The sequence below is a fragment of the Macaca thibetana genome, chromosome 7 (assembly GCF_024542745.1).
Source record: "Macaca thibetana thibetana isolate TM-01 chromosome 7, ASM2454274v1, whole genome shotgun sequence".
In the NCBI taxonomy this organism is placed as follows: Eukaryota; Metazoa; Chordata; class Mammalia; order Primates; family Cercopithecidae; genus Macaca; species Macaca thibetana.
In genome coordinates, this window is record NC_065584.1 from 60,758,760 (window position 1) to 60,772,948 (window position 14,189).

General features: G+C 32.7%; 1 protein-coding gene across 2 annotated transcripts in view; it reads left to right on the forward strand.

The window, feature by feature from the left end:
- MDGA2 (MAM domain containing glycosylphosphatidylinositol anchor 2) overlaps positions 1-14,189 on the forward strand; it is an 830,171-nt gene that overhangs the window by 801,185 nt on the left and 14,797 nt on the right. For both annotated transcript variants that reach the window (XR_007727541.1, XM_050798601.1), the window contains exon 15: positions 11,057-11,187. Coding sequence is in view for 1 of the 2 variants with exons in the window: in XM_050798601.1 (XP_050654558.1) it covers positions 11,057-11,187 (131 nt within the window). In the remaining variant the exon portion in view is untranslated. The remainder of the gene's footprint in view (positions 1-11,056; positions 11,188-14,189) is intronic.

Below are 14,189 nucleotides of genomic sequence, written 5' to 3' on the forward strand. Positions count from 1 at the left end.
TCTAAAAGCAGTAACAGGACCCTAAGGATATATGCCCCTCTGGCTTCTCCTTGGGCTAACTTCATAGTCTATTCCAGTCATACTTGAAGTTTTCCTGGACAAGCTCTCTTGTGCCTGGAGCCTCTTCACAGGCTGTCTCCCTTGTCCTGATGAACTGTAGGCTTGATGGGAGTAGAAATAATGTCTCTTCTGATAACACCCTGCCCTGCATGTAAATATTCAAGTACCCCCCAAAAAATTAATAAACAAATATTTGTTTAATTGTCTAATTGTATAAGTACTTTTTCTCCTATTTAATCTTCTAAGTCATGCATAACCTTCCTTAAAAAGGCAATTCAGGCACTATGGGAGGCTGAGACGGGCGGATCACGAGGTCAGGAGATGGAGACCGTCCTGGCTTACACGGTGAAACCCCGTCTCTACTAAAAATACAAAAAAATTAGCTGGGCGTGGTGGCGGGCGCCTGTAGTCCAGCTACTCGGAAGGCTGAGGCAGGAGAATGGTGTGAACCCGAGAGTCGGAGCTTGCAGTGAGCTGAGATGCGCAAATGCACTACAGCCTGGGGGACAGAGCGAGACTTCCTCTCAAAAACAAAACAAAACAAACAAACAAACAGAAAAGGCAATTCAGGGACATCTGCTGAAATTCTTTCCTATCTTCTCTGCTCCTTTTATTCCCAAAACTCCTGATATGCATACCTATCATAATGTTTGTCACACTGACCCCTGTAAAATTGTAAACTTCTTGAGAGCAATAACCATGATTTATTTATATGTGATTCTCTGAAACAACATTTACACAATAGATTTAAAGAATGATCCAAACTAGATTCTTTTGCTTCTGAATATACTAGAATAACAAAACAAGGGAACTGAAAGTATGCAGTTTAGTTTGGAAACAGAAGGTAGTTTCATGAAGACATTATAGATTGTAAAAAAAAAAGAGAGAGAGAGAGAAGAAGTTGTTTATTAGTGACTTAAATGACTTAACTTGAATTTTCATCTACATGCTCTGGCAACTAAAGCAAAAAGAAAAGCAGAAGTGTCACATATTCTTAACAATTAATGCAAACAGAAATGCATATTATAAAACTACACTTGAGTAATGTAATCAGTAATATCTTTACTTAGTAAGATATTCATATAAAGAATAAACATATAAAACTTGTTCAAATAAAAATTTAATATATTGATAAACCATAATACAGGGATAAAACAAAATTTTTGTTTTGAGCTGAAATATTAAGGACCAGGTATGTCACCTTATGATGATCTAACTTAATGTAGAGTTCGAATGTAAAGAATCTGAAATTACTCATTAAGTTTCTCTTAATAAGATTTATTAGATTAAGCAAGAGTTTGGCAAGAATGGATTAATGCTTTCAACAGATATGCTGGCATTCAAGGATTTTAAACTAGGAACTTAAATATTTTTATACAAGATATTGAGAAAGCAAAGATAATGTTTTGCAAGATTTTAAGAGTTTGATTTTTATTCTCGTCTTGGTCAAAGACTGTATTTCTTCTGATTAGAATTTAAAATGTCAAGATTCTTGCTTACATATCAAATACATTCTCAAATAGGGAATCAGCTCACATACTGGGATTTTTTTTCCGTGGAGTTAAATGCCATATGAGAAAGAATCTTAAGACAAGGAACTATTATTTTAGAGCCTTGATTACACTGACTCTGGGAGAATCTCAGTGGAATAAACATAAAATATTAAGGTACTTGTATTCTGATAAATTTTCAGAATTAAGTTCCTTGCAGGAGACAACTCTTAGGTGGCCAAGGGGATAGATAACGCTACTTAGTGTTCTCCATTTAGATATTAGGGAATAACTACCAAACCATGAGCTGTTTGATAATAGTTAATATTAATTCACGCTTTCTGTTAAGAATTAGTCAATGCTGTCAGTGAAGTCCTGTTTATATTTAATACTGATGATGCCAATGCTGTCAATGTGAAAATAATGCTATGGGTGGAAGACATTCATTCAGTAAACTGCTTTGCTAAGTGAGATATATTTTAAAATTGAGGAGGTGGATAGAATCTAGCCATGACTTATTACAATAAGTCTCTTTTTACAATAAAAACTTAAAATAAAAAAGTTTACAATAAAACTCTTTTTACAGATACTTGTTACAGACCTGCTAGTAAAACTATATGTAATCTCTAATACATTTATCTTTTTGGAATCCAGGTTTGAACCACTAACTACTTCTAAACTAATCTTTTTTCTATTTAATTCTTCATTGATGATGGTCCCTTAGACAGTGTATATAATAAAATCTAGTGTGTTTAGGCAAAATTAATGTATGAACTGAGTAAGGCTGAGAACTCAGTAGCTGAGAAAGACTGTTACTTCAAACCATATGAGTCTCATTTTCAGCATAATTAACAGACAATATTATTTCATCAATTGACTTGATGGTAAGCAATTGAATTAACTGCTTCTGTTTCTCATCCAGTGTACCAAACTTTTAAAACTAATTTCACTGACATTAAGGTTTTTTTTACCCTTAGGTTTTGAATTCATTCATTTCTCTACAATAAGATGAATTGCACAGGCTGTGTGCCTAATAGTGTTTAGGGTTCTATAGAGAATAAAATACAAATATGATGAAATTTTTTTATTCATAAAATAGTTCATCATCTTTTTGAGGTAATAAATTTCTGAATAAAATAAAAATTGAAAGTAATATGTATCAAAATGTAGGACAAGCCCATGGCATGGGTGAACAAGGGAGAGAACACTGAGGAGTACATTAAAATAAAAGTGTCTATGGAAGAGAAGAAATATAAGGCGTCTTCCAAAAGAGGTAATTATATAGGAGGAGGAGAACAAAGGTCAAAGAATATGAGAAATGGACAGAGCCAGTGTATGACAAGGGAGAATACTGTGCTTATGGGAGAGTAGAGAAAGTGATAGAACCCAAGACGGAAAAGGTTAGCATAAGGGATCTGACTTACATCAGAGAAATAGAAAGGAAAGCTATAATTTAAAAACATTTTGGACTCTAATGTACAAATTCACCTGTGCACCAGAAGGAATGGTAATAACTGTAGAAAATAAACTGACATTTTTCATTTAGGATAACACTGCAATTATATGTTGAAAAAATAATATCAATGGGTGTGTGCAGCTGTTTTTATTCAAGCAGAAAATAATGATTTTATAATTTCTCATTTTGTATGTATGTATAAAACAAATGATGCTAGCAATTACCTATCAGTATACATAGATCTTGCCTAGAGCTGGATGATTTTGGCACATCCTTATTTTTCATGAAACGTGAAACTCAAATTAGTAAGTGTGTTACTGATTATAACAACAATGTGATTCATATGCAAGTGATCTCCACACCTCAGAATAAACCACATTATAAATTAATTCATGTGAACTTGGCAATTTCAAGACTCTATTGGGAATATGTATGCACATTTTAGAATATACTTAAATTATGTATCAAAAATATATACAATACATATTTATAGAAAAATAATTAAAAGTAAAATTATGTTAAGAACTTAAGAGAACTAGGTAACATTAGTGATAAATATTATTTTTGCAAATTATAGTTTATATTATAAGATATAGTAAATAATATTAAAATAATAATCGGACTATTACATAATGCCATGAATAACCTCAAAGTTTTGGCCATTATTCATGAGATAAGACAGCACTTACATCATTTAGCATTTTTGCCTGAAGTCTTTTTTTTTTTTTTGAGATAGGAGTTTCACTCTTGTTGCCCAGGCTGGAGTGCAGTGGCATGATCTCAGCTCACTGCAACCTCTGCCCCCCAGGTTCAAGTAATCCTCCTGCCTCAACCTCCCAAGTAGCTGGGATTACAGGCACTCGCCACTACGCCCATCTAATTTTTTGTATTTTTAGTAGAGACGGGGTTTCACCATGTTGGCCAGGATGGTCTCGAACTCCTGACCCCAGGAGATCCACCTGCCTCGGCCTCCCAACATGCTGGAATTACAAGTGTTAGCCACCGTGCCCAGCCTTGCCTGCAGTCTTTAAACATAAGAGCTGACTAAAGTCCTCTAAGCTCTAGCACCTGATTTTTGGAGAGTGGTGATCAAAAGATGAGAATGAAGAAACAAAGGAAAAGAAAAAGTTGAGTTTCGCTTAGCTTCTTCAAACTCGTATTCTAGAACTGCAGGATTTGAAAACTCCTATAAAATTGAAAATCCTTGGGGATGATTAAATTTATACGTTTTGGTATCTGATGTCTACTAAAGCATGAACACAGTGTCTCTGGGGATTTAAACTTACTTTTAAGGAGTATTAACACAATCCATCATATTCACTTCAGACTGTTTTTTTTTTTTTTTTTTTTTTTACTATAAATCTATAATGTGCTGAATCAGCTTTGCTGAACCTAACTTCTCCCGAATAGCTTTATTCTATTTCAGAAGTTCTAATTTTGTTGACCAAGATGACTTGACATAAGTTTAAATATCTTTTGGCATGAATTTCTCTTTTATAAACTTAAGAACTGGAAACTTACTGAGAGAAAAGTTCCAAAATCATTTGTTGATTAACACTGCTTTTCTCATCACTTCTAAAATATACCAGTAATAAGTAGTTTGCATTCACTGACTGGGATAATAATATAATTATTACTATATATGCAAGACATTGAAATTATATTTGAAAGATTTATTTCAATGTTGTAGTTCTTTTGTCTTTTTCTTATCAAACAAGTAAAATTTGCCTTTTTAAATACAATCTAGCCACAAATGAATATACCTTATTTAGTCTATTCTCAAACCTAACAAGAGCTCGAATAATTCAGACTTGACTTCTTTAAACCTAGGCAAAACATTTTTTTACATATTATGTATTCAACAAACAGAAATAACTCAAGTTTGAATGTATATTACATATGTAAAAAGAAAATGTTAAGAAATAAACATAATCACAGGCAAACAGAATTCCCTTAGTGAGAAACAATATTCATTACTGACACAATGCCCTATCATTATTGATATAAGAAAGATAAGTCATACATATTAATGTGTTTTACTAAATCATGTATGTATTAAAACGCATGAATTCTGAAAGACATGTAGTATGCACTATTTTGTTAGCGAACTATAATAGGTCTTAAAATATTCTTTTAATATTTTTTAAAAAGTCCATTTCTTGATTGGATGGATATATTTCCTGTCAATTAAATCAAAATAAAAGGTCATGCAACCCAAGAGAAATAAAACTCTATATGAAAGGGTATAAGAGAAGCCTCAAAAATTGTCTGGTGAAAAATGCCAAAGGATTACTTCTTATTATTCAAGAATGAATAAAGATGAAGAAAATAGAGAAAAACATGAGGTTCTAATGAAAATTTCATAGAATAAAAACTGGCTCACATGGCATGTAGTAGAAGAAACACATACTGGTGAAAAAGACTTACTGAATTACTTCCAGTGAAAGTAAAATGTGTACAGCATATGCTTTATATGTTTAATAAAGCATATAAGAATATGAACTTTATGAAAGAATATAAGAGAACAGTGGACCAAGAAAAAGATGGAATTGGATAAAGTCTTGATATAAAGGAGAATTCTGAGGTCACAAAAGAGTAATACACTTTAAATAGTATAATAGCAGAATAAAGATGACATTACAAACAAAACAACAGAAACAAAAATATGCTATGGAAATTAACGTCAGTTCTGTGGAAGACAAGTCTGAGATTCTTTCTTACCCTAAAGGGGAAAAATGATAGAAGGTAATTTTGAAGCAAAAAGTGAAAATGCGACACTGAAAGATAAAATCAAAAAAGAAAACTGGAGAACCATATGGATAAATATACACGGATTATTCCAAAATAAAATACTAGCAAATTGACTCAACCTTATAATAAAAAGTCAATGGTCTATTATAAAGTACATTTTATTCCTGCAATATAATATTTAGTTCAATATTATAAAGTGCATTAATATAACCTAACACGTCAATAGAGTAATAGAGAAACCTTAGTTGAATATCTTCATGTAATAAGAAATGTAGTGCTGATTATATAAGAAATAATATATGGTTTACATACTTTAATTCTCACTAAAGCTTATGCTAGTTATCATCATTTAGTTATCATTTGCCTAATGAGGAAGTTGAGGGAATTAGAGATTTAGATATGAAGACAGTCATCCAGCTGTGATATAAAGAATGCAGTTTTTGCTTTAAAAGTGGATACCCATATTTATATACTTCTATTATATGCATACATATAGTCTTACGTGTAAAGAATTAAAGAAAATTTCTCTAAAAATTGGAAGAATAAACTATATCATATAACGATACATATAACGATACATTGCTTTAAAAGCTAAAGCAACATACAACAAAATGTTAAGAAGGCTACCCTCTGAGTGATTTCATTTAATGATAATGTTATATTGTCTTTTCTGTTCATTAGAATTTATGTACAATATTCATATAAATAAGTCTATATACTACATTATGTGGAAATTTTATATGTCTATTGTGAAGTGTATATATTAACATATTACTAATAATTTATATAATTATCTGTTATCAAAATGAGATCGTCTTAAAGCCAAGGAGTAGTAAATGATATCAGATAAGTCCTATTGCCCTAAACAAGCATAAAAATGGGCAAAATATGTTAGAAACCATTTTTTAGAGAATAGACCAAAAAACAGGGTAAGACTGCAATGGATGAGAAAAGAGAAACTAATGGAGTGATCTCCATGACAGTCAAGCTTTCTGCCTAAGGACAATTTCCTGAACTTGCCACAGATCCCAGAAATTCAAGCAGAATGTGAAGATCCCACTCAGTCAGGGAACAAAGATTAGCGTACTGTACAATTGATGTCATTGGAATCTGTGGGTCACGACAACAGAAAGAAAAGAGATGTGCAGGGTTGAATCCAGAAGTCTGTACGGGGTTCCCTCAGGAGTATTTGCTGAAGGCTAGACTGTACATGTAGAAGACTAGAAAAACCAAGACTTATAGCAACCTTTGTGAGACTGGCAGCACAACAAAGATGGGGAGTGCAAAGAGACCTGAGAGGAGAGCAGCATGCAATATTGAAGTCTCAGCCATGAAACTTGATGAGAGTGTAGAGATCTCATAAAATCCCTGGCAGCACGATGAAACCAGAAAGGCTAGAATCATACCTGGGAGAAAGGCCTTCTCTAGACATTCTCTAAAAAAGCCTAAATGCAAGCCCCAATAAGATTCATAGGTAAGACAGATTTGGAGATTGAGTCCCATAAAGTTAGAGAATTTAGGGCAACAATTTTGGGTTTTCACAGATCTGCATTAGTAGTGGAAAACCAAGCCTATACAAGTTCAGCATGGTCAATTTATAACTGAACTGCTATAAGAAGAGCCAATAGCCTTCTGAGAAACATTACAGCTGAAGAGTCTCTATAATGGTCTATCTACAATGCCCATAACTCACTGAAAGTCACTAGATGTACAAATAAATAGAAAATATGATTCATAGCCATAAAAAGTTAACATCAGTTCGTAGAAACCAAAGTTAAGAAAGTAAAACTTTGGACTTAGCAGATAGAGGCTTTACAGAAGGTATTATAGGCCGGGCGCGGGGGCTCACGCCTGTAATCCCAGCACTTTGGGAGGCCGAGGCAGGTGGATCACGAGGTCAGGAGATGGAGACCATTCTGGCTAACACGGTGAAACCCCATCTCTACTAAAAATACAAAAAATTAGCCGGGTGTGGTAGCTGGCACCTGTAGTCCCAGCTACTTGGGAAGCTGAGGCAGGAGAATGGCGTGAACCTGGGAGGCAGAGCTTGCAGTGAGCCAAGATCGAGATCGCGCCACTGCACTCCAGCCTGGGCGACAGAGAGAGAATCCGTCTCAAAAAAAAAAAAAAAAAAAAAAAAAAAGATATTATAAATGTGTTCAATGAAATAAGAGAATGTGCTGAAAGAATCAAAGGAAATAAAATGAGTGAATGGATAAAGAAGTTCAGCAGAGAAAGAAACTATACAAAAGGACTAAATAAGAATTATACTACAAAGTACAATAAACAAAAAAATTTACTGGATGGGCTTAACAGAAGACTGGAGGTGACAGAAAAAAAAGTCAATGAACTTGAAGACAAGGAAAATTTTCTAATCTGAGAAAATAGGGGAAAATATTGAAGAAAAATAAACAGAGCCATAATGACCTATACAAAAATATCAAGTTACATTACATATATAAGTACTTAAATATATATATTATATATATAATTGACTTATATATAAGTCAATTGTGCAAAAGAGAGGAAAGAGACACGTGGCAGAAAATATTGTTAGAAATAATGGGGCCGGGCATGGTAACTCACATCTGTAATCCCAAACACTTTGGGAAGCCAAGGCAGAAGGATTGGTTGAACTCAGTTGGAGATCTACCTGAGTAAGATGGAGAGACTCCATTCATTAAAAAAAAAAAAAAAAGCTAGGCATGTTGGGGTGCCCCTGCAGTATGAGCTACTTTGGAAGCTGAGGTGGGAAGATCCCTTGAGCCCAGGAGTTTGAGGCTGCAGTGAGGTGCGATGGCACCACTGCACACCAGGCTGGGTGACAGAGCAAGACCCCATCTCTTAAAAAAAGAGTAAGATTAAATAAAACAAATTTGTAAAAGAATTAATGGAAAAGACTTAGAAGAAACTCAGCATAACCCTGAGCAAGATGAATCTAAAGAAAACCATATTTACATTCATCACAATCAACTACTGCAAACCAAAGACAAAGGGAAATTCTCCAAAGTGGCCTGAGAGAGAAAGAAAAGCATACTATGTACAAGACAGACAAAAATGAATGATGGTTTATTTTACATTAGAAATAGCATGCAGAAGATAATGGAACACCTTTAATATGCTGGAAAAAAAAAAAAAAACCCTGCCATCTATACCTCACGAGCAATATGAGAGAAATGAGAATATTTTTACCTAAAGGAATCAGAGAAATGTTGTCCCTAGAAGCTCATCACTGCAAAAAACTGCTAAGGGATGCCTTTTGGGCCGTGGGTGCCAGATTGCAACTCAGATCTACAGGTAGAAATGTAAACCACCAGAAATGGGAATAAGTGGAAACTGAAATGCCATATTTCCTTTCTTCTTATAATTTATAGAAAATATATTCATATCTGGCTCTTAAAAATAGTACCGTAAGGTGAGGTTTACAATGTAAACAAAAGTAAAATATATTTGAGTAAAGAAATGAGGCAGATAAATGAATTATATGTTGTGTAAGGTTGTTACATTTGTGGAGATATAGAATCTGAAGTGAATAGGATAAGGTAATAGGGGAACATGTGAAGGGAGTTTGAATTACGATTTGTAGTATGAAGAAGTAAAATATTGACTCTAATTAGACTCTGAAAAGTTATATCTTGTTAACTCTAAAATAATCACTAATGCATAGTAAAAGGAGATATAGTTAAGAAGTCAGTAGACTACATAAATTGAAATCTTTTATTTTTTTATAAATCCTGAAAAAAATCTGTTCCTGGAAAAAAGGAATGGAAGGGGATAGGGAGAAGGAAAAACAGAAGAAAGAAATGCAAACCAACAAGATGGTGTATTTAAGTATAAACACATCAATAAAGTACATTAAACATAAGTAAACTAAGCATTGAATTTAAAATGACTAATAAAACAATGACATAAATATCATCAGTATTACACTGAGGGAAAGTCACCAAACACACAAAAATTATATACTGCTTAATTCCATTAATATGACACTCTATAAAAGAAATCATTAATTAGAGATAGAAGCCTGATCACTAGTTATCTAGCAAAGGTAGGGTGGCTGGCAAGATAAACTACAGAGGAAAGTGAGAGAATTGTTTGAGGAAGTGGAAATGTTCTGTATCTTGAACATTGTCTAAGATTATTGGCGTATACACATAGTAATGAATGAATTTTATTGCATGTAAATTTTACCTCAATAAAGTTGATTTTTAAAATTATCTATTAAAATATTGCCTAGTGATTAAGATGTAAGACTCTGAAACTCCCTGAGTTCAAATCCTGCTTGTGCTATGTTCTTACTGTATGACATAGAGCAAATTGTTTAACCCCTCTAAGTTTTCTCATCTATAATGTGGGGATAATAATAATAAATACTTCATAGGATTGTTGAGAGGATTAATTCCTCATCTGGAGTAAGTGTTCGAAATATATTTATTGTATTAATATCATTATCATCATTAATATCATTACTGTGTACAGCACATTAAACTGTTGAAAGATATATCAAATGATGAAATAAAAGCTATCTTCATTTTATATTCCAATAACTATTTTAGAAGAAAAATGGGACGGGTAAAAATCAAACTGAAAAAATAAGATTCTAAATGATAATATAAGACGACAGAATTAGAGTCCAACTCTGAGCAAGTTAGTCAGTACATGATTACATGCTATATTCATTTCCTCTTGCTACTGTAACAAATAACAAATGGTCACCAACTTCATGACCTAAAACAACACAAATTTATTATCTTATTCTTGAGCATAGAAATCTACAGAAAGCATTCTGGGCCTAAAATCAAGATGTCATCAGAGCTGGCTTCTTCTGAAGCTCCAGGAGAGAAGCCCTTTCCTCTGTCTTTACTAGCTTCAAGAAGCTGCCAGTAGTCCTTGTGGCCCCTTCCTCCATCTTCGAAACCAGCCATGTAACATCTCTTTCTCTCTCATGGCCTTCCTTCCTGTATCAAATCTCCCTCGGCCTCTGTTTTATAAAGCTATATGTAATTGCATTTAGGACTCACCCTAATAATCTAGAATAATCTCCCCATTGCAAAATCCTTAAATCCCTTTTGCAGTATCCGGCAACATTCACATGTTCTAGGGAATTAGGACATGGTTACTTTTGGATCAAATGTCAAATGTCATAAGAGCAAAATAGGAAATGAGAGGAGAAGAGAGGACAAGACACTAGAGTGTTCTGTAAAATTTCAGTTTAAAAAGTTTACGAGTATTTGGTCAAGGAAAAACAAATTTGAGTTGAAAATGACTATGCAAAATAAAATTTTATTGTCATTTTTAGGCGTCTTAAATGTTTATCTACGTTTGAAAGGGCAAACAACAATAGAGAATCCACTGTGGTCTTCAAGTGGGAATAAAGGACAAAGATGGAATGAGGCTCATGTTAATATATATCCAATTACTTCATTTCAGGTAAGAATAGTAATTTTGGCTAATTAGTTGCTGTAAATGAGCATAACATTAAAGGTAGATCTTGAGGAAATATTAAAATATGAATATTCAGAAATCCCATGATATAAGCATCACAAAAATTATGATTAAGTTTTGCTTTAGTTCTAAAAGCTGCTTTATAAAGATAAATGCGCTTTTCCTTTATTCATTAATACTCATCAAGTAATTGGTTTGAATAATAGTTTATCAAAATTTAAATGATTTGCCTGGAAAAAATGTAATCCATTTCTATAAAACCACATGCTTATATTTTACTCCCTGAAAAAAAAAAAAAAAATATATATATATATATAAGTTTCTATAATAATGGAACTTGGTAATCAATTATCAATCTGTTTGAATTTTTCTTGATGAAGTTTTATGTACTCATAGCAAAAAGTTCCTTTTGATTTAATGCCATATCAGTAATTGATCACTGATTATTAAAATTAAGATGACTTTATTTTTCTTTGTTTCTATATAGAAAAGAAGTAAAACTTAGAGAGTTAGCTAAGAGAGTTACCAGTAAAAATACAGAAATTGTAAAGACTGCAACACTGGCCATTATACTTAGAGACAACAGATGATTAAGCTATTTCAATGGAGTTAATACAGTTTTTAATAATTTTAATGTGTATAAACATATATACATATATAAATATATATCTACATATCCAAATATTTTTATATTTTAAAAATATGGTAAAATATCTTCAAAGTCTATGACATATATCTTCTGCAGCTCTATGCCTTATTTCAAAAGAATTCAAATCTATTTCATGACACTGTATTTATAGCATTGAATGTTTCCTCTACTAGTGTTTTTTTTGGATGCATTTCATGGCATATGTTGTAAGGGTATAGAAAATCGTGCCAATTTTTAATTGGTGGAATGACCTTTTCTTGTAATCTAATCTATAAATTCTAATTGCTTTGGAGATTGCACTTCTAAATCAAACCAGGATGATAAAAATACATAGTCATTCACAATGATAAAGAATCAGAGAGTAAGACTAGCCAATTATCTACAGATATATAAAAGATTTATTCCCATATGATTCTGAAAAATAAAAGCATCATTTTGTTTCTATGAAGAACAATACAGTCGAATGAATGACAACATATCATCAAACTAAATTAAACTGTGAAGATAGGATTCCAAAGTATTACTGACAGAAGTAACTTTAATATTAAAATGTATATACTGATATTGTCATTAAAAAGCAAAATTTTTTCTAAAAAGTTGATATTATTCTAGATATACTTTCACTTCCCACATGACTGCCTCTCCAACACGAAATTCCAGCAAAGTTCACAATAAACAAAATACCAAGATCATAATATACCACACATTTTTTGAAAGTTTCCTCTGATTAAGCATCCTTGTTTTTTGTTGTTGTTATTGTTGTTGTTGTTGTTGTTTTTAAGAACTTTTCAGATATTGTACCATATTCTTCTTGTTTGCATTGTTTCCAGGAATAAATCTGTGGATAGCCTTAAATTTATTCTTCTGTATGTAATGTGACTTTTTTCTCTGGTTGCTTTTAAGATTTTCCTTATCATTCATTTTTATAAATTGTATTGTGATGTGCTTTGATATATTTTTCTTCCTTCTATATGTGCTTCGTGTTCATTAAATTTCTTGGATCTGTGGATTTATAGTTTTCATAAAATTTGAGGTTTTTCTCACTAATGTTTCTTCAGATACTTCTGCTAGTCCTCCTCTCCTTTGAAGATTTCAATCACACATAGATAAAATCACTTGAAAGTGTCACACAAATCATTAAGGCATTTTCATTTTTTTCTATTTAAGTTTAATTTGTGATAGTTTTTATTCTGTCTTCACATTCAACAATAGTTTCTTCCACAATGTCTAATTTACTTTTAGTTTTATTTGGTGTATTTTTCATCTAAGTCATTGGATTTTTCATCTCTGTAAGTTCAATTTGAATCTTTTTAGCAAATATTTGTATGTCTTTGGTTAATATTTTAAATGTATGAAATCCAGTTATCATAACCATTTTAAATTATCTGCTATTGCCAACATCTATATAAGTTCTTGGTTGGTTTCAGTTGATTGATTTTTCTTCTCATAATGGATCATTGTTTTCGTTATTTTTTTACAAGTCTGGTAATTTGACTGGGTACCAGACATTGTGACTGTTACCTTGATAGGTGCTGCATATTTTTGTATTCTTATAAATATTCTTGAGCTTTTTCAGGGAAGATAGTTAAGTCACTTCAAAACAGTTTCATTATTTTAGGTGTTGCTGTTAAGATTTGTCAGGTGAGACTAGAGTAATGTTTGATATAGGGCTAATTATTTCTCATGATGGAGGCAAGACTATTCTGAATCCTCCACCAAATGTCCCATGTATTACGAAATTTTTCCATGTGGTGGATGGGAGCAGTCACCATTCCCAGTCCTGTGAAGGCTGGGCACTGTTAACTCAAATTGATCCCTCTGGTTCTTTCCCAAGTATTGGGTAGATTCCTCATTTCATGTCCTGATCAGTACTCTGCTGAATACTCAAGGGGGACTCTCTGCAGTGCTCTGTTTCTCTCTCTCTTTTTCTCTGCCACTGTTTTTCTCTGGTATTCTGCCCTGAACATTCCAGCTTCCTTTGTTTTTTTGAACTCCTATCTCCTCAACTCAGATTTTCTACCAGGTTTCACCTTCTTTTCCCCTACTTGCACCATGGCCTATAAACTTTGTATTGGTCATATTGGTCAAAAGAATTCACCTTATTTGACTCCCATTTCCCAGGGAACACACGTCTTCATTATCTGATATCTAGTATCCTTAACACTGTGGTTTCATATACTTGGCCCAGTTATTTGGTTGTTTAAAGTAGAAAGATAGCTCTTGTTCCTGTTACTCTATTTTTCTTGGAAACAAATGGAAAAATTTGTATTTGTAAATAGTTTGAATTGATGCATGTTTAAGCTATTTAAATTACCAATGGAAAATATAGATAGATAAA